The sequence below is a fragment of the Rhinoderma darwinii genome, chromosome 1, assembly GCF_050947455.1.
Source record: "Rhinoderma darwinii isolate aRhiDar2 chromosome 1, aRhiDar2.hap1, whole genome shotgun sequence".
Lineage (NCBI taxonomy): Eukaryota > Metazoa > Chordata > Amphibia > Anura > Rhinodermatidae > Rhinoderma > Rhinoderma darwinii.
Window position 1 is genome coordinate 568,231,564 of NC_134687.1, and position 22,260 is coordinate 568,253,823.

At 41.4% G+C, this 22,260-nt stretch overlaps 1 protein-coding gene across 5 annotated transcripts in view; it reads right to left on the minus strand.

The window, feature by feature from the left end:
• Positions 1-22,260, minus strand: part of SREK1 (splicing regulatory glutamic acid and lysine rich protein 1) — an 82,970-nt gene that overhangs the window by 50,661 nt on the left and 10,049 nt on the right. For all 5 annotated transcript variants that reach the window (XR_012850758.1, XM_075838979.1, XM_075838970.1 and 2 more), the window contains exons 3-5: positions 14,522-14,649; positions 544-576; positions 1-127 (exon numbers count right to left, since the gene is read on the minus strand). The exon at positions 1-127 is cut by the window's left edge. Coding sequence is in view for 4 of the 5 variants with exons in the window: in XM_075838979.1 (XP_075695094.1) it covers positions 1-127; positions 544-576; positions 14,522-14,649 (288 nt within the window). In the remaining variant the exon portion in view is untranslated. The remainder of the gene's footprint in view (positions 128-543; positions 577-14,521; positions 14,650-22,260) is intronic.

Genomic DNA, 22,260 nt, shown 5'->3' on the forward strand with positions numbered 1-22,260 from the left:
GTTGTGTCAGGTCAACAAGTGAAGATATGGCAGGTGCTAGAGCTGGAAGAACAGGCGCAAGAGTGGGAATAACTGGTTCCAGTGGTGTTGGTAATGTTGCTGCCAGTGTGGTGAATGGAACACTGAGCTAAAAGCACAAATAAAAAGTCAGATTAATCAATTTGTAAAGGAATGAATAATAATCATACATTATATATATTTCATGTCAATAAGTGCTGCCTACTATATCCGGTCAACAGCGAGTCAGAGATGGACAGGAGGTAGCAAATTGTTTTTATGAACAGGGAAACAGCTTAACATGTGCATATTTTAGCCAGAATTTTTCAAAACCCCAGATTGGGGGTTAGGGGATTGGGAATAAAAGAAAAGTCATAGGTATCTATTGCCAATACTAGATCTTTTGAACATCAGATGAAAAAGTTTAATGGCTTGACAATCATGTGATCACTGGGGTGGCTTGATTTGTAGATGTGGACAACCCCCCTTTAATAGAGCCTAGTATCACCCTCGGTACAGCTAGTTTGAGTTGGAATGTTAACTTACCAGTGGTACATCCACTTTCTCTCTTCGCAAAACCTAAAGTCAAATAAATCATTAGCTGTTGATATGCACAAAGTATACAGAGCATGCGCGAATGAAGCAGCAAAAATTCATTTTATAAATTTAACCTAAACACATTATGAAAGCAAACCATTAACAATAAAGTTGCAAAGCTTTGCCTAATGTTATGAGCCTGTCGTACTGTGTAAAAATGTTGGCATTTTAAAGTTTAATAGGGTTTTCCAGGGATTAATGGCTGTTTCCGTCAGTCCCATACACATTGAATGAAGCGGCAAGCACATGCTTGACCGCTGATCCATTCAAGCTCCTCCTCACTGTGGTCGAGCAGTGAGAAGGAACAGGAAGTTTGGGACAATTACTTAAAGGCTATGTACTCCATTGAAAACAATTATTATTATTTTTATAAAAATATGCATCAGTGTGATTGGTGCAACTTTGTAATTACTTTTTATTAAAAATGATTTTCACTTTTTCAGATACAGTTGGTTTGTATCCTGTATATCAAGCGGTTATTGATCATATCTAAGTTCATGATCGATAACAGGTGTATCCCACGTGACCCGATTTCACTGAACCAGTCTGTCCCGCTGACCTGACTGATTCAGGTCTCAGCGCAAGATACAGCTGCTCTGTATACCGGATACAATGCAGCTGTATATGAAAAAGTAAAAATAATGAAAAACAATAAATAAAAAGTAATTACAAAGTTGCACCAATCTCCTCATACAGATTTTTATAAAACAAATAAAAAAAATTATTATAAAGGTGCACATAGCCTTTAACCTGTGGATAGGTGATAATCGTCAATACTAGGTATACCCCATTAAACAAAGGCTCGGTTCACATTACATTTCAGCCTCATGTTGGAGGTATAGATCAGGAAGATTTCCCAACATATACCTCCGATGGGAGGCTGCAACCTAATCCACTGTGTATAGCCATACAGCAGCATACACCGCCAATAAGCTCCCATTGTGAAAAAACTTATAGCAGTATACAATTTATTTAAATTATTCTGTATAGAATAGTATAGTCTAATGCACTATTCGCTACAGAGAAAAAAAAATGTAAACTAAAAGGTATTTAGACAAATTCTTAGCCAAACAAACGCCATAAGGACACTTGGTAAATGCCGGTTGAATGGGGACCTATGGATACGTTCAGCGAACATAGCTCACAAATTTGACGTGAACACAGACTAGTAAACTTGTCAATACACTTTGTCACTGTTCCCTCACCACCGCATCTCTGTTTACCCGTGATTACAACACGTCACATGAACAGACTGGGTATGGTGAGAAAGGTAAGTATGTGAGTGAAAACTTTTTTGATATTTTTCCCTAAACCCCTAACTTCTTTAGGATGGAATCACACATGAAATTTCAGGTGTGGCTTTCAATGCAGTTTTTTTTAGTTAAACACAGGAGTGGAATATTTCCCGGCTTTAACTCCAAAAACTGCATCAATAGGGGAAGACAGGCCAATAAGTATATGTTCCACTAGGAAGTGACACTAGATAGTGAAAAGCCTTGGCTCTGCCCAGGCAGGACATACCCTTCCCACAGACACTGGCTAATTCAGTTTGCAAAAAAGCAGTAGGGAAAAAAATAGAAAAAGAAAAAAAAAAAAAAAAAAAGACACACAAACGTGTCCTCAGTCCTAGATCAAACAGAAATACAGGTCTTGGGCCTAAAGCAGTACCAGAGTTTGGGGGAAAAAAAACAGATTAAAAGTACAGCCATGTGACCCACCTCACACACAGCTGCCTGTAACATTGCATAGTTGATAAGGTTGAAAAAAGACACAGGTCCATCAAGTCCATCCTATAATCCTGCCGTGTTTATCCAAAAGGGAGGCAAAACCCCCATGAGGTTGACGTCAATTGTCTCATTAGGGGAAAAATTCCTCCCTGACTCCAAATATGGAAATCAGAATAAATAAAAGGGATTAACGTCCTATCTCCAGAATCTAGTACTCATGACATGCATCAGCAGAGGCCAAACAGTAAAATTGAGAGGTGTGCCCAGAAGCCCAGGTGGAAGCTTTGCAAACCTGAACAACTAAACCTTGATGCCTGAGTGCCCAGGAGGCACCAATAGCCCTTGCAGATTAGGAGGAACTTTAACCTTTGACCGATAGGTTTCCAAAATCACAGACCGGATCCAAAGCACAACAGTGGCCTTGGATGCTGCCAACCCCTTGCGTGGCTCTTCAAGAATAAAAAAATAAATAAATCAAAAGTGCCAAAACGACTCCATCACAACCAGATTCAGACTGCTCTTACCAAAATAAGGTAATGTAAAGCCCATTCCCACGGATGAGAAAGGGAGTGGCAAAAAGGGATAAAAATATTTTCATTGAAAAGACGGAACAGGTAGGAACAGCACCTTAACCTTATGGATGACCAAAAAAGATGACTTGCAGGACAAGGCAGCAAGTTCCAAAACCTGCATGATGGAGGTGGCAGCCCCAAGATCCCGGTCATGAAAAAAAACAAAGCAAAATTTCAAAAGGAGACACCTTAAGGGCTCAGACAATGAAATGAAGATCCCAAGGCTTAGTGGGATAGCTGAAAGGAGGGTCCACATGAGCCAACCCTTGCAAAAAAAAAATAAGTGAAGAGAACGAAAAGCCAAAGTTCTCTTAAAAAGAATGGACAGAGCAGAGTTCTGACCCCTTAGGGAAGAAAAACCAAGTTCCTGTTCACGGCCTGATTGCAGGAAGGACATGACTCTAGGTGTGGAACATTTCCGAGGATGGAAATTATTGAATTCACACCAGCGGAAATGAGCCTTCCACGTAAGGTGGTACACATTGGCTCATAGATTTTCTGGCCTTTCACATAGTCTGGATGACTGGCTCAAAGAGACCCCGGGCCATCAGAACACAGTCTTCAAGAGCCACGCTGTTAAATGCATCTGCGGTAAGATGGGGTGGAATAGTGAACCTTGGAAAATGAGGTCAAGAAGCGAAAGGCACCATTGGACGTCCCAAGGAAGGATGAGTAAGTCGGTATACCAGGCCCAGTTCAGAGCCACCAGAATCATAAAAACACCCTCCCTCTTGAGTCCTCTATATAAGAGAGGAAGTGGAGAGAAGAGATACAGGAGAGAGAGGACTATGTTCATGGAGTTACCAGCGCATCGACTGCGATGCACTGGGATCCAGTGCCCTGGCCATGTAGGTCGGAGTTTTGGCAAAGTTAATGAATTACTCTTCAGTGAAGAGATCACTCTCCAGGATCTAGTTTTTCTTGATCCAATTGTCCATTGCTGGTACTGTATGTGGACCGCTGACTGCGTAAAATGTGTTGCTCTGCCCACAGTAGGTTCCAAGGGATTTTTAAGAGTCGCCCGACTCCTGGTGGTTCAGATAAGCAAGCACTGTGGAGTTGGTCTGGATCCTGACTGCCTAACCCAGAAAAAAAAGAGAGAGTGCAGTGGGAAAGGGCTAGGAAGTTTTCCCTCAATTCCAACAGGTTGATCTCCAAGGACATTTTTTCCTGTAACCAAGTTTCCTGAACTGTGTGAGGACTGAAATCTGCACCTCACTAGGACAGACAGACTGGCATCCAAAAATGGATAATAGAATGTCCTAGTGAGGAAGCGTCACCTTGGTTTGAATGGAGGCAACATTGTCCACTGGAAGAAAGACCCTTGCTGTCCTGGGGTTCAGTATCATTCCTAAAAACTTCAGCTCTGAGTTGGGACCAATGGGACTTTTCTTTCTTGACGATCCATTCGAATCTTCTGTGTCCAGAGAGATCTGGAAACTGCAAAAACTGTCCTCTCTAGAGGGTGCCTTCACCAAGAGTAAGTCCAGGTGAGGGATGATCGAGACTTCTCTGGCCTGGATAAGCGCCATGAGAATCGTCATCACCTTGGTGAATACCGGAGGACAAGTGGCAAGCCCAAAAGGCAGAGCGACAAATTGGAAATATAGAGAACCCCACAGCGAAACAAAGAAAATGTAAGTGGATCTTTGTAATGAGAATATACAGTGAAGGAAATAAGTATTTGATCCCTTGCTGATTTTGTAAGTTTGCCCATTGTCAAAGACATGAACAGTTTAGAATTTTTTGGATAGGTTAATTTTACCAGTGAGAGATAGATTATATTTTAAAAAAAAAACAGAAAATCACATAGTCAAAATTATATATATTTATTTGCATTGTGCACAGAGAAATAAGTATTTGATCCCCTACCAACCATTAAGAGTTCAGCCTCCTCCAGACCAGTTACACGCTCCAAATCAACTTGGTGCCTGCATTAAAGACAGCTGTCTTAAATGGACACCTGTATAAAAGACTCCTGTCCACAGACTCAATTAATGAGTCTGACTCTAACCTCTACAACATGGGCAAGACCAAAGAGCTTTCTAAGGATGTCAGGGACAAGATCATAGACCTGCACAAGGCTGGAATGGGCTACAAAAGCATAAGTAAGACGCTGGGTGAGAAGGAGACAACTGTTGGTGCAATAGTAAGAAAATGGAAGACATACAAAATGACTGTCAATCGACATCGATCTGGGGCTCCATGCAAAATCTCACCTCGTGGGGTATCCTTGATTCTGAGGAAGGTGAGAGCTCAGCCGAAAACTACACGGGGGGAACTTGTTAATGATCTCAAGGCAGCTGGGACCACAGTCACCAAGAAAACCATTGGTAACACATTACGCCGTAATGGATTAAAATCCTGCAGTGCCCGCAAGGTCCCCCTGCTCAAGAAGGCACATGTACAGGGCTGTCTGAAGTTTGCAAATGAACATCTGGATGATTCTGAGAGTGATTGGGAGAAGGTGCTGTGGTCAGATAAGACTAAAATTGAGCTCTTTGGCATTAACTCAACTCGCCGTGTTTGGAGGAAGAGAAATACTGCCTATGACCCAAAGAACACCGTCCCCACTGCCAAGCATGGAGGTGGAAACATTAGGTTTTGGGGGTGTTTCTCTGCTAAGGGCACAGGACTACTTGACCGCATCAATGGGAGAATGGATGGATCCATGTACCGTCACATCCTGAGTGACAACCTCCTTCCCTCCACCAGGACATTAAAAATGGCTCGTGGCTGGGTCTTCCAGCATGACAATGACCCGAAACATACAGCCAAGGCAACAAAGGAGTGGCTCAAAAAGAAGCACATTAAGGTCATGGAGTGGCCTAGCCAGTCTCCAGACCTTAATCCCATCGAAAATTTATGGAGGGAGCTGAAGATCCGAGTTGGCAAGCGATAGCCTCGAAATCTTAATGATTTACAGATGATATGCAAAGAGGAGTGGGCCAAAATTCCATCTAACATGTGTACAAACCTCATCATCAACTACAAAAAACGTCTGACTGCTGTGCTTGCCAACAAGGGTTTTGCCAAGTATTAAGTCTTGTTTGCTAAAGGGATCAAATACTTATTTCTCTGTGCACAATGCAAATAAATATATATATAATTTTGACAATGTGATTTTCAGTTTTTTTTTTTTTTTTTATATAATCTCTCACTGGTAAATTTAACCTATCCTAAAAATTCTAGACTGTTCATGTCTTTGACGGTGGGCAAACTTACAAAATCAGCAAGGGATCAAATACTTATTTCCTTCACTGTAAAGGTATGCACTGCGACTGTCAATGGAGGAACTCTTCCATCAGAAAACGCAGTACTTGATTGAAGTGGTTCAAGTTCCTCAAGTCCAGGATTGGACAAAGAGATCCACCCTTCTTGGGACTGTAAAAAGATTAAAGTAGAATCCTTGAAATCCTTTCAGCTAAAAAAAACTGGGACAATAACCCTCCATAGGAGAAGGGAATGAACAGTCTGTCAAAAAGCAAAAAGATTGATTACTTACCGGTAATCGGTTTTTCATGAACCTATGACAGAACTCCTGGAGAGACATCCAATTCGCTGTAACGGAAGCCTGATAATATAAAAAAGGACACACCTCTCCACACACCCAGTCTTAAGAAAGAACTCAGGAAGAGAATTAGTTATCTTTTACCTATATACACACACACTTTTTTTAGAGCCCCAGTTTTTAGGGTGGGACTACAGCTTGTAGAAATGTCCTACCAAAAGCCAGGTCAGTGACTGAATGCAACTGTAACCTATAATGCTTAATAAAGGTGTGGGGTGAACTCCATGCAGCCACCCTTCAAATCTTGTCTAGAGATGCGTTAGCTCTTTCTGCCCAAGAAGTAGATACAGCTCTAATGGAATGAGCTCCAAAGAATTCTGGGGGATTAATGTTTTGGCCCACATAGGCTAAGAGTATGGCCTGTTTAATCCACCGTACTATCGTCGGTCTGCTGGCTGCCGAACCTCTATTTGGACCCTGGAACTCAATAAAGAGATTCTCTGAAGACCTCCAGTCCTTTGTGACCTCTAGGTAGTGGACTAAACATCTTCTCACGTCTAAACAATTAAATTCCTGCTCCTTCGGATTTTCTGGGGAGTTACAGGAGGGGGGGGGGAAGAATAATTTCCTGGTCTTAATGAAATGGGGAAATTGCCTTTGGCAAGAAACCTCCTAAGGTCATCATCAAAGTGTAAGGAGGGAAGGCCAAGTAGGCTTGAATTTAGCTTACTGTCTGGGCAGTGGTAACCGCTAGTAAAAAGGTAATCTTTAGAGTGAGAAATTTTATGGACAGGGAGTCTAAAAGGTTCAAAGGATGAACCCATCATGGCAGTAAAGACTAAGATTAAGTCCCAGTGTGGGACTGAAGATGTTATTTGAGGTCTTATCCTGGAGGCCACAATCAGAAACCTTCTAATCCAGGGGTGTTCTGCTAGCCTGGAATCATAGAAGGAACTTAGGGCAGAAATCTGTACCTTCAATGCTTGAGGTTCTTGTCTAGCCCTGCCTGTAGAAAGTCTAATATCAGAGTTATATCTGGATCTGTTAATGGATCTATATCAATTCCTGTAAAGGTAAGAAAGGCTTTCCAGACCCTTAAATATATTTTTGAGGTAACCTGTTTTCTACTTGCCAATAAAGTAGAGATGACAGATTCTGCGATACCTCTCTTTGAGGATCATCCTCTCAGCCTTCATGCTGAAGCCTGGTGATGTCTGGTTGAACTACTGGGCCCTGGGACAGGAGATCTGGTCTGTCTGAAAGAATTCATGGTTGGGCTAAGGACAGCTTCCTCAACCATGTGAACCATGGTCTATTTTGGTCAAAACGGAGCAATTAAGATTACTGAGGCCGTAGTGGCCTGAGGCCTGGTGCACCTCCCTCCCCACGAGATTTAGTCTGTGAGGAGATTGCATGCGAGGGTGGAGGGGATTGCTGGCTTGCTTGGCTCACTCAGGTGTTTATAAATGTATGGCTGCCTTTTCTTGCTTTTACGTATCCATGGTTATCCAGAGCTGGAGTCCAGGCTCACTGCGAACTACCCCGGTTTCTTCCCTACCTCGTCTGTCTTCTATTTTGTTTGTTTTTCCCTTTCTTCTTGTGTCAATTGTGAGGGGTGATTTGCTTCCTGTGTTGATGCTCACATGCTGTGGCCAGGGCGTTTCAAGATGTACGGGAAGATGACTTATCGCAAGCGGTTTTGCTCACCACTTCCTTTTCAGTATTACTCCTTCCCGTTATGATGCCCAAATGGCTGTTGTGGTGTGTGCCCTTCATGGGTTGTGATGTTTACCCTACTGTTTGGGCTGCGCCCTATTTGTCATGTTCCTTTATTATGAGGACACAATTTTTCTGTATGTTTTTGTAACGGTTTGTATTAAAACCAATAAAAAAACTTTGAATTGGAAAAAAAAAAAAAAAAAAAAAAAAAAGAAGATTACCGAGGCCCTGTCTTCCCTGATTTTTTTTTTAGAACTCTCGGAAGTAGACAAAGGGGAGGGGGAGGCATAACCCTGTTCCTGGCTCCAACACTGGGAGAGAGCATCTACTACTACCGTATATTCCCTGGGGTCTATGGAACATAATCCGGGCACTTTCCTGTTCTCCCTGGTGGCGAACAGATCTATGAAAGGATTTCCCCACCTGACCACAATTATCCAGAAGACCTCCTGGTTTAGGGACCATTCTGATTGTAGGAACGGTCTTCTGCTCAAGAAGTCTGCTACCGGAATGTTCCTCCCCCTTAGATAGACAGCTGAAAGGGAAAATAGATGCAGCTCGGCTAGGGAAAAAAATCTCTGTGGCTAAATTCATCAGAAGTCCTGATCTTGTACCCCCCTGATGATTTATGTACGCCACTGTAGTTATGTTTTTATCCTCTTTCCTGAAAGTATAGAAATGGTGCCTTTTATAGCCTGAAGTACTGCCTCCAGCTCCCTGGAGTTGGAATATCTTATGGAGGTTTGAGGATCCCACTGATCCTGAAAGCAGAAGGATTCGTCATGGGCTCCCCACCCGCAAGGACTGGCATCTGTTGTAATATTCAGGGTTGGAGACATTTCCCATGAAACAACCCTCCTGAAATTTTCTACCCTCATCCACCACTTGAGAGAGAGTCTAGCTACTGAGGAAAGGTGTAGGGAGAATTTGAGGTTGTTCCAATTCTCCAGTATGTTCTTTTGAAGAGATCTGGACCTGAACTGTGCCCACATTACGGCCGGGATACAGGAGGTTAGAAGACCCAGGACGGACATCACCCTTATGAAAGAAGTTAAGTGATCCAAAAAGAGGCCAGAGTTCCTGTGTATCAAAGGCTAGATCTTTCCCGGAGGGAGAAAAGACATCTATTTGGACGAGTCTAAAAGGATTCCCAAAAAAATGCATCTGTTGGACAGTGTTAAATTCTACTTGCTTACGTTTATATTCCATCCCAGATCTATTAACCCCTTAATGACCACTCACCGTCTTTTGGCGGCAGGCGGTGCATTTCCTTAGTCTACAGCGACATCTTTTGGCGCCGCTGTAAAAGAGGCTGATGAAAGCTCCTGTGAGAGCTCATCCTCTAAGCAGGAGCTGTAACTAACAGCTCCTGATCAGAGAGCAGCCTGCTAAATACAGCTGGGGTCGGAAAACATTTGGACCCCAGCTGTTTAAGCCTTTGATAGCCGGTGACCGCGGCATGATCAAAGGGAACTCCCCTCTTTGATCACGTCACTGGAAACCTGGTGACGTGATCAAAGAGCAGGGAATTCCCTCTGTAGTCCTAGAAAGGACCCCAGGGCTGTCTGTTCAATTTGCCTGCTGTCAGGGCACACTATGTGCTGCCCTAAAAGCAGCCTGTGACAAAGGGACACATTGTAATGTATTTGCATACAGGAGTATGCTAATACATAAGTAAAAAATAAAGTTATAAATAAAGTTATCCCTTAATGGGATTTAAAAAAAGTAAAAAAATATATATTTTATTGCCCCTACATTAAATGAAAACAAAAAACCTACACATATTAGGTATCTAAACGACCGTAATAACCTGAAGAATTAATCTAACAATCTAGATCTTAACCACTTCCTGACCAGAGGCTTTACCCCGTCCTGACCAGGCCCATTTTCAAGTTTTAGCCATGTGCCAATTTAAAAGCAAATTGTTCTTCTATTACTCTTCCAATCTACATGTATTTGGTCTTGTTTTTCTCAGAACATATTGGGCTTCCATATTGTATAAAAAATAATAGATATATTTTACTTTTTAAAAAATGTAAAAGGAAAAACAGGAAATAAAAAAAAAAAAATGTGCATATGTAATTTTAGGTGATGTTTTTTTTTTTACATCTGGTGCATGCCACTGGGTCAACACACCTAAATAAATATTTGGCAACTTCTGCCGTCTTTAACGATACCAAATATGTATGTCTTACACGCTGGGCGCAAGGCGGAGCTTACAATGAATGGTGCGCAAACTGGCTTTTGGAGAGTAAATTTTCCAAAGCTGGTTCCATAGTGATCTTTGTGTATGCGACCAGTGTCACAGCCAAAGTCGCCGTGTAGCCCCAGCCTAAAAATGTACAATACATCTATACATATGATATGAAAGATATAAAGAGAATTGTAGATATAAATAATAAGCTTTATTCCTATAACACAAAAAAATTAAATAAAATCGCAATTTAGATCTGTCATATCTATCTGTCATATCTATCAATGTATCTATCTGTGTGTATGTATCTATTACATAGATATAGACAGATAGAAAGATATATACACACACACTATCTATCTATCTAATATAGAGATAGATATGACAATTAGAAGACAGATATTACATACATAGATAAACAGATATGACAGATAGGAGATAGATATTTTATTATACACCGTTCTCCCTCTACTGACAGCCTGCCAGGAGGGAGAAGTTAGAGGGGGGGGGGTGCCACGATGATGGGGAAAGTATAGTAATCATTGTGCCAGTTGTCACAATGATCACATGCCCAGAGCCCTCGGTGATTGATTTCTGGGCAGAGCACCGTGATGTCCGCTGTCTAGAGACAGCTGTATCACGGAGCTAAAAGCCGCTTCAGACCGGCAAAGAGGCTATCTCTGCAGGACGTTCTGGAGCGGCCCTGCAGAGTTAATTAAGCACCGACCAGACGTTTATAGTCAATGGGCGGTCCGGGAGTGGTTAATCTAATCTAACTAATCTAGTTAATCTTATTTAGCGTGAAACATGAACGGGATAAAAAAAGAAAAAAACTATGCAGAGATTCGCTTTTTCCTATATTCACACTGTAAAAATAATTTTTCCTACCCCCCAAACTGAAAAAAAATGAATACAATTTCTCCCGCATAAAACAAGGCCTCATACGCCCACGTCAATGAAAAAATAAAAAAAAGTTATAGCTGCTGAAAAGCAGAGGTAAAAACGGAAAAATGTAGCTGGTCCTTTCCAGGTCCGGTCATTAAGGGGTTAAAGTCGATTGTACTGACTGTAGATTGAGTTTCAAAGTCTGAGCTGTGTCTGTTACTATTAAAAAGTCATCTAGGTAGGGAATGATAAGAATGAGGTCATTTCTGCTAAAAGTTTGGTAAAGACTCTCGGAGCCAAACGGGAGGGCCCTGTATCGGAGGTGGATCAGGGAGTCGTTCAGAACTACTGCCACCCTCAGATACTTTTGGTGAGTGATGCAGACAGGGAAATGGTAATAAGCATCCTCCAGATCTATTGATGCCATCATACAATTCCTGAAGAGAAGATTTACAGTAGAGGGGATACTCTCCATCCGAAATCTCTTGTACACTAGGAAGGAGTTCAGTTGTTTTCGGTTTATTATAACCCTGAATCTGCCTTCCGGTTCTTTACTAGAAAAAGCGGGAGTAGTAGCCCTTCGCTATCTCTGGTTTCGTTACTGGTACTAGAACCCCCTTCCTGATAAGTGAAATAACCTCTGACTCCAGAGCCAGCTGTTTCTTTGAATCTTTCTGCCTCTTTGTGGGGAGGAGTCTGTCTGGAGGAGGGGTCCTGAATTCTAGTTTGTATCCAGTCTTTATAATATCTAGAACCCACTGGTTTGAGGAGATCTTTTCCCATTCTTGGAAGAATAGGGATAAGCGACCTCCTACCCCACTCCTCCTGGCATCATTGCTGGTGATCTTTATTCTTGGGATCGTTCTGAGGCCTAAACAAGAAGCCCCTGTTCTTCTTAGGGAATTTGGAGGACCTAAATTCCTGTCCCTTGGTATTGTTTTTTTTTATTAAACTTCCTGGGACGAAAGGAGTCTGGTTTGTTCTGGGTAGGAAACCCTTTTCTCCTGTCAGATGCTTTTTCCTGGTCATTTAGTGGAGGGCCAAACAAGAAGTCTCCTGAACAAAGAATAGAGCAGAGTTTCCCATTTGAGCCTGGATCTCCCTTGCAATGTCTTCAGCCATATAGCTCTTCTGGCTGAGTTGGATACCGCCACAGATCTAGCTGACAGACAGACTTTGTCCATTGAGGCATCAGCCAAAAAGTTTGCGGCTTTAAACAAAACCGGGAGGGAAGCCAGTATATGATCCCTAGGAGTTTTGTTTCTGAGATGAAGCTCCAGTTGAGCTATCCAGATTTTAAGTGACCTGGCTACACATGTGGCCACGATACCAGGTTTAAAGGCTCCTGCAGAGTCTTCCCAGGTCCTCTTTAAATAATAGTCTGCCTTCCTATCCATAGGATCGAGGAGGGAACCCAGATCTTCAAAAGGTAAGGCATTTTTCCTGGATATCTTAGCTACTGGGGCATCCAGTCTGGTAAAACTATCCCAGTCCTTACTTAATTCATCCTCAAAGGGATATTTTATTGTCAAAATTTTAGGAATGCCTAACTTTGTCTGGATTCTTCCATTCCCTTCTAATGAGGCTGGCCACATTTTTGTGAATAGGAAAAGTCCTCCGATTCCTAGGACCCAGGCCCTCAAACATAATGACTTGGATGGACCGGGGTTCCATGGGGTCATCAATATTCATAGTTGCTCGGACTGCTTTAAGAAGTTGGTCCACATCCTCAGCTGGAAATAGGTTTTTTTCCCCCTCCATCTTCGTCAGAGGAATATTCAGAGGAGCATAGCTCCCCCTCTTCACTAGAAGAATTAGAAACACAGGCCCTGTGTTGTCTTACCAGACAAAGTGCTAGGAAGATCATGTTTCGTTCTAAGGGATCTGAGGGAATTCTTAAACTCTGTTCGCACCATATCTTTTATGCTTGTGGCAAGGCTGGTGGTTCCTCTGCCAGGATTTTATCTAAACATAACTAGCATAAACGTTTTTGATAAGAGGCTGCTAGGTTCCTACAACACATAGCACATTCTTTGTTGCGAGCCTTGTCTAACTTTTTCCTGGGACCCTTTCTGACCTAGGAAACATGTAATATATACAAGAAGATCCCATGCTGTTTAAAGTACCGGACTGGAGGATCTTGCTGGATCTGATCGCTCCGGTTGTTCAGCGCGTCCTGCTGCTACTCCTGGAGTTTCCATACTGGATGCTTGGTTGGAGAAGGAGCCATCTTGGTTCAGGCCTAAAATAGACCTATTTTGGCTGGGGAGGCTCCCAGGCTAGGACGTGCTGTAGCCCCTCCTCCCCAACTGGACCGCCGGAACGCTTCCTGGGACGTCCGCTCGTCACTCCCGCCGGAAGTGACGTGCCCCGCGACCGCAAGTGTTCACTGCAGTGAGCTGGAAGCGTCCGAACGCTGGGCCATGAGTCCTGCCTCCCTCTCTGTAAACTGGAGCCAGGCTTCTCCCCCTGAGGAAACCCCACAGACGGCAGGAGCTTTCCACCTTCGTAGAGGGAAGCGGTGACCGGGAGAGGAGGGGGATACCAGCCACATGCTTATGGTTGCTCCCTTAGAGACTTACACTTTCAGAATACCTCCAGGAACACAGGTGAGTACCTGCTGGAGGGTCTGCAATCCTGGAGAGAGCGTCCTGATACACAGGACAATCCCATCCAGAGGACAGAAAACCTGACTGGGTGTGTGGAGAGGTGTGTCTTTTTTTTATATCAGGCTTCCTGTCCAGCGAATGGGATGTCTCTCCAGGGGTGCGGTCATAGGTGAAAGGGTAAAGCTCAACCGGAGTGTGGCATGGAGTAGAAAGACAGAATCTTCAAGGAGATTTAGAAACTCTATCTTGCATCCTGTAGACACCACCACTGAACCCAGGCATCTTCCACATGAGAGAGCCATGTCTCCTGAAAGAAAAGAAGTTGTTCACCCCACTTCATGCTGAAGGTGTCTTGATACAGGGAAGCCTCTGGGCCTGGGCTGCAGATGTCAAGCTGGTCTAAGCTTGAAAGATGGTGTTCTGTATTCGTTGGTCCAGTCTGTAAGAAAAAAATCTCGACGAGAAAACATTGGGAAAGGAGGGAAACCCACGAACGCCGCATGTCAATAGAATTAACAGAATTTTCTGTTAAAAGAAAAAATATAACTGGCATAGCTGTCACAGCCCAAATATAAATGGAAACTATAATGCTAGTGTTAACAGAGCCTTAAAAAAAAAAATCAATAGAATAAGTTATTTGTCAATGGCTGCTCAAGAATTTACTCAAGATTAAATGTTGGAATCTTCTACGAGTGTACTAGAATACTTACCGATGCTAGTGGAGATGGAGTAGGTGTAGGAGTAGGTATAGGAAGCAGACCTGCCCCAGGAAGCAGGCTGGATAATGTTGGAGCTGGGGCCAAGAGAGAAAGGGCCTTGGCTTCTTCAGGTATTTTACCTGTAGAGGAAACAATATTAATGTTATTATGAGGAAATATGTGGTTATGTTAATATATCTGATTTTAAACCACTACATAAACCAAACAAAAAAAGGACTAGTATTTCCTTAGTAAGAAAGAATAAAAACTCAAGGTATTTTCACCCCTCCTGTAATTACCCTGATCTACAAGGAAATAAAATAAAAGTGAGGAAAACTTCAAACACTAAATCTCATCAAATGGAATTTTACTTATAAAACTGAATAGACAAGTATTTAACACTTTGAGCTATGGGTCACCTGTACTGGAAACTTAAGGTTCATGAACCAAACGATATCAAGCATGGAGCCATTTTCCAGGGCGGTGTTTTCACGCTGATCGAAAGTTGTGTTACACATGACAACCGTTCGTGTTGGCTGCATCACTAATAGCACACAGAACATCAGATACAGAAAAGAAGAACATTTTTTAAAGTTTAATCCCCAAAAAAATGCAAGTTACCAAATTTAATAAAAAAATAAAAGCAAAAGAAATGATAATAATAAAGCAAATAGAACAAAAATAAAAACAGGGAGAATGAAATACAAGTCCTTATGAATTATTCCTCCTCAGTAACATTATTATTGGGGTTATTGGATTGCGCGGTATTGTGGTAATTGAAGTTCTATACAAATCAATGAAGATGAATTTAGTGTTTATCGGTGTGATTATGGTCGATTAGGTAACACCATGCAAGCCATCTAAAGAAAAGCACAGTCCTACCATAAGTGAATGTCTTGTAGCTTGGGCCAGATCGTAACTGGATTTTACTTAATTTGTCACAAGAATCTTGTGATCACTGTATTCACAATACTCCAAGGTGTGGAGATTACTTAAGAAGTCACATGCCTATTATTGTAGTCAGAACTATAGTATAATGTTCTAGCCAGAAAAAGCAAGGAATATGTAACATTAGGAACAAACACGATATGGATAATAGACATAGCTAAATATTTTCAACTGGCCAACAATTGTTCAGTTGAAAACTTGGCAACTGATAATTCAGTGCACATTAATTAAATGATACATATAAGGGGGGGGGGGGGAGCAAAAAAAATAACAAAAAAACACTAAAAAAAAACTAAATTAGTTTAAGCTGAAACTGAACAAAGCTGCACCCCTGCCGACAGATTTTTTTAATTTTCCAAACCTTAGACTAAGTTGATATGTAGCATACAAAGCAAGGTACAATGCAAGTGAATGGGGTCTTACAATTCCCCCCAAGTAAGCTGTGGATTTTGCATTGGATTTTACGGCTACTTCCATAGTGGAATTTGTTTGATCTGTTTGCCCTACTGTACATCTGTGTTCTCCATCTAGTATTGCTTTTAAGGGAGAATGTCTCTGTAATACAGAGCACCACAGGGTGGCACATTGAGTCTCTGCGAGGAGCTGCAAGATTGGTGTGTTGCCACAGAGCCTCCTGTCCGCAGCTCTGCCATACCATACCTAGTAGATATAAATGCTATACAGCCCAAAATGTGTGGACATTTCAAATGTGCTGGTTCACCCATTTCTGCCACAACCAATACTAACAAGTGCACGAAGTAAAACAAAACGTCATGTATTCCCCAAAGACAAACATTAACAAGTACAATGGGGTTATGTGGAGAAGCTCAGTGATGTTTCGGGTAGGGCTCCGCAATGACACGGAGTCCCTCACATTTTGCGGTAAAATAGAAGCATTACTGCAATTTCAATATTTCTCCACATAAGAAAAAAACTTGCTGTGTCAAATTTCAGTTTTTTTTACAATCTCGTTTGCAACTATCTTTCTTAAAGGAAATAATATACCGAGTGGCGGTAACACAATTGTAATTGCCAGTGACTGGGTCACCCTGGAGCCCTAGCCTTAATGCGGTATAGCAATAAGATGTCTGCAATCCAACAATTGAATTTGTCAAATCTAAGCCATGCTGTAGCTGCTCGAGTCTAGAGCGGTTTATTATGAAGTAAAAATGTCTAGAAGCAAAATAAATAAATAGTCATGGAATAAGCCTGCTAAGTGCGTAAAAATGGTTGGTCCATGGCTCTAAGGGGGAGTTCACACTGAGTTTTTTTACACGGAAACCGCAAAACGCACCAAAAAAGCCTCCCATTGATTTCAATGGGAGGCGGAGGCGCTTTTTCTCCGCGACCGGAAAAACCGGCTCGCGGGAAAAAGGGACATGCCCCATCTTCGGGCGTTTACGCCTCTGACATCAATGGGAGGCAGAGAAAGCGTATTTCGCTGCTTTTTATGCACGTGGCACTCAATGGCCGCGGGCGAAAAATGCTGGAATTTTGAGGCAGATTTTCCTCCTGCAAAAAACTGTGTGAACCCAGCCTAATTCTCACTACCAGAAAAGTGTTCTCCGTCATCACTAATCATGATGGTCAGTCTGACAGACTAATCTGGGTTTGGCAAATACCAGCAAAAAGGTTAATGACCAAATGAACAGTGCCATCTGTATAGTTTATAGAGTATTCATAAACTCAGGGTACTTTTTATAGTCTGTGCTGGATGATGGAAAATCTTAAAATCAACAGCAAATTTTGATGTTCGCAAGATTCATGTGCTTCTAACTTTGTGGTAACAGTTTGGGGAAAACCTTTGCCTATTCAAATATGTCAGTGCCCTGACCTTAACTGGCATATATGATACCCATTGTCTCTAATGCGCTTGTAGCTGTATAAAATCAAATCCCTGCTACCATGCTCAAAAACCTTTCTAAAATAGTGGAGGCCATTGCTGCATCAAAGGTGTGGGGAAATAATTCCATATTAATGCTCATGGCTTTGGAATGGGATATTCAACAAACCCCCATAGATGTAATTATTTGGTGTCCACATTTGGCCTTGCAGTGTATTAATCGAACCGTGTGAAGTCTGAATACGGAAGTCACGGAGACCGGGTGTGTGGCTCCATATACTAATATTCGAGTTCAGAAATCTTGATAAATAAGCAAAATTACTTGACTATTTTGAGGAAATGTTTACCTGCCTAATTTTGATATTATTAATTCAATAATTGCACTCCCTAATTCTATAAGTCTCCCTGATTAAAGGGCTTGGTTGGTGAATGTGTTACTCCCTTCCATCTGCCCCTTCTACTTATATTTGTAGGTTAGACTTCGTTCACATCTGCATCAGGGTTCCGTTTTTATGTTCCGTCGGAGCTTCCCGTCAGAACGGAACCCTGACTGAAACATCACCATTGATTTCAATGGTGACGGATCCAGTGCAAATGAGTTCCGTTTGTCTCCTTTGTGCAAGGGTTCCGTCGTTTTGACGGACTGAATAGCGCAGTCGACTACGGTATTGCTTCCGTCAAAATAGCGGAACCCTTGCATAGCTCTGACAGAACGGAACCTTGACGCAGATGTGAACGAAGCCTTAGAAGGAAGAGTTTGCAGAGTAATAAATAAGTGCAGGATTAAACTTCCGTTGTAGTGTTACCATGGAGACACGTAGGTCTGCATAAGAGCTAAATACAAAACACAATTTTAATCCAGACAATTTGTAAAGTTGCTTTATCTTTTTTTTGATGCATTTAAGCAATAAAAATAGCCTTTAACTAATCTTAGATGATTATCTTTAGACCCCCTACTAAAATCTGCTTAGATGGGTGCAGCTATCGCATGATGATGGATCTTTAAGAGATTTATCTATTCCCCAACGGCTACTTTAACACTGAAGTATTTTGTTTAAATATTTGTAAACCAAAACTAGGAATGGATCCAAAAGACAGAAGGGCTACGCATACAAATTTTTCCATTGAACTTTTTCTCTGTGCAGGTTCCACTTCTGGTTTTGGCTTACAAATAGGGTATGTTCACATGTTTAACAAAAAACGGCTGTAAAATACGGAGCTGTTTTCAAGGGAAAACAGCCTCTGATTTTCAGCCGTTTTTAAAGCATCAAATTTTTTTATGATTCATTTTTTAGAGCCGTTTTTGGAGCTGTTTTTCTATTGAGTCAATGAAAAACGGCTCAAGAAGTGACATGCATTACTTTTTTTAAACGTGCTATTTTTAGACGGCGCGTAAAAAAACGCCCCGTGGGAACGAAACGCCGTTTTTCCCATTGAAATCTATGGGCAGATGTTTGGGGGCATTCAGCCTCTGTATTTTTATCAGTTTTTCGGGGCGTTTACGGACAAACGGCAGAAAATAGGCAGTGTGAACATACCCATACGGAAGCAAAACACCGCAGTGTAAAAGTGGTCTAAAACGGTGAACAACTAACTATGCAACCCACTATATACCATACTATGGTAAATTGGCGTAGATAGAACATTTAAGTCATCTGTAAAATAAGGGTAAGTTAAGGTGTGTATATATGCTTTGTTGCACTAAGGATCCGTTCACACTGAGCTCCCGACATATACACTGAACATGTCCATAGTTTATAATTGGCCCGATATATGCCAATATAATATCTCTTTGGCATAGTTCGGATTATATCTGTTGATACACCTCTTATCTTTACTGTATTAAAGAGATCTTGCAAAAAAATACAGAATTAAATGGGCAAAAGTACGCAAGTTCATCATATATATATGAATAGAACTGTAGACTACTTAGCCAAAATTTCTAGACTTACCAAATTGGAATGGTAGCTATAATATATATTGCACAACACGACAGCATTAAAGATTATGAATAATAGATTAAAACAGTATTTATAAGAGTTCTCTGCTTTTCACAATCACTTTTTGCTAAAGGGGGCCCCGAAAAAAAGTTTGATCATAGGATATAACGCTGCTGGTACAACCAGTGATCAGCAGAAGCCTGCGGGAGAATCCAGCAGCAAGTGTTTAATAACACTGCAGCACCACCGCAGGGGAAAAGAAGCAATACATTGACTCTATTGAAGTCAATGGGCGGTACATGTAATGTACTGACATGGCTGGTCCTCCAGAGCGAGACACTGTTTGAAACTGCTCTTTGCTCTGGCCAACTGATGGAGGTCCTGAATAAAAAAAAAAAACGGTCTATTAACTCAAAATGAGCTAATCTGTTATTTGAAAACACCAGACAACCCTTTTATCATACTTTGGTTTCTAAATATTTATCAATATGGTGAAAGCAATGCCCCAGAACAGTCACCAACAACATTTCTGCACTCCTGCTTATTACAGAAACCAGGAATTAACTAGTTAATCGCTATGTTTCAAAATCCATGACAGACACGCTCATTATATTATCCCAATAATTTCATGGCACTCTATAATACGCTGTTAAACGTTGTGTCACAAGATTTTATTTAGACAATCATCACACGGTGAGAACAAAGAACATAGACACTTCTCATTAAAGGGGTTTTCCAGCTGACAACTGATGAGCTATCCACCGGATAGGTCATCAGTACATGATCTCTGGGGGTCCGATACCCATCAGCTGGTCCGGTGCCTCCGTGCACTGGACGTACAAGCCGGAAGCAGCTGGCTCCAGCCACGGAATAGCGGCCGAGATGTAGTACTGCAGCTCTGCTCCTATTCAAGTGAACAGGAGCGGACCTGCAGTTCAGCAGCATGGCCGCTATGCTATGTACAGAGCCAACTGCTTCCGAGCTCCGTACATAGCATTATGTGGCATAACATCTGGTGCCCGCAGGCAACCGGAGCGGCTTATCAGTGCGGGGTCCGGTTGTTGGACCCGCACCAATGACATACTGATGACCTATCTGGTGGATAGGTCATCAGTTGCTAGAAGGTGGACAAACCCTTTAATTACATGTACAATCGGTCCATTCCCAGGTTAGTTAAATGGAAACAACGTAATAATATATACTGGACGTTTCGGTCCTCTCAGTCAGCATTTGTAAACCGGTGTATTCAAGCCAGAGTAGAAGAGAACATATGATCTCACTGCGTGATGATTGTCTAAACAAAACGTCTTTTTAGAATCAAATTATCGAGTGCTGTGAAATTATTGGGATGGTGATTGGACCTTATTGATTATGGGCATCTACTATCGGTGTGCCAAACATTAGAATTTATGCTAATTATACTGACCTGAGTATATTAAAAATATATATGACAACCAGAATAAAAATATAAAAGTGAGCATTACAATCATTAGTACAGAAGCAATGGGAGGAGGGGAAAAAAAAAAAAAAAACGAAAAAAAAAAAAAAAACAACTAAAGTATATAATCACATGCACAAAAAACAAATCTGCTAAATAAGGGAATTTACCAACCACAGGAGTGATCTAGCATTCTTACACAACAGTTGTTCTTAGAAGGGTAAGAGGGATAGGTTACATTTGTAAAGAAAATTGTAGAAAATGGACTAAATCAGGAGTGGTACAGTTGCAGCTATATAACTGCTCAAAAACACTGCTGTCATGTAGAAGCCGAAATTCAGAATAACAACCCTGACAATACTTCGGTAGCATTAATGAGGGCAACAAATATATTAATCACGCAAGACATTGGCTAGTTTACATAAAGAAAACACCTATTATGTATAGGAAGAGAGTAAAAAGTATAACATAAAACAAGAGGGAGGAAAGAATATAAAAATAAATAAAACACACAAAAAAAAAAAAAAAAAAAAGAGACAGGACGTCCATCTTCAGTAGTCAGACTCCGAGCTCATCCTCACATGTAGGTTTTCCCTTGGCGGCTGGTTTAGTGGCATGGCAAACAGTGCCTTACTCAGGCATGTGTAACAGATCTGCCTTGGCCAGGCTAGTCATCTAATAATGCACATATAATCACACAAAAGAGAAAAAAAAAAAAAAAAAAGAAACAAGAAAAAAAAAAAAACATACAAAACCAAATTGTTAAAATCTGTCTGCTTTAAAACATGGACATAAAAGAAAATTAATGTTCTGATTCTCGCTCAGGTTATATAGATTTCTATAACAATGTCCATTTACACTGGTGAAATACGTAGACATTGAAGCATCGTTTCACACATTAGATTGAGAAATGTGATAACAGCAAAAAAGAATAGGTAATAATGACCGATTTAAAGAAACAGGTAACGTTGTATGCTGCATAACTAGGTGATAGCATGTGTGATAACCAGGTCATTCATTCAGAGAAATATTTAATATAGCTATCAGCTAATATACTTATAAAAGGAACACACGGGAAGGTTGTATGGATATCCTGGAGCATGGCCCTCTGCATTGTACTTCAAACATCCTAAATTTGGGGCCATCGCTGTTCTTGTTTTCTTCTCAGGTATGAACTTCTCCTGTATATGTGTTGGCAAAATTTTCCTTCTTTCCACACTAAAGACAACTGTACCTTACTACTTTAGAGGGGTAAAGGTAGGGAGCAGAAAAGAAGGGAAAACAAGGAACCTTCTGGAAACATTTAAAGGGTCTCCTAGACTATTAAGACAAGGCTCTGTTCACACTACCATTAGCATCCGTTCTATGGAGCTTCTGGTGCTTTTTGATGGACCTATTAGAAATCAATAGTATCTGTTACACAACTGATCAGTCATAAACGTCATGGCTCAGGTTAGAACGAAAGCCATGCTGCTACTGTGACCCTAGCCTAGCCTTAGACCCATTTTAAAGACTTAACACTGCAATATATTATTTTCTTCAATCCAGTCCATGAACACCAATCTCAAGGACACCCTATGAG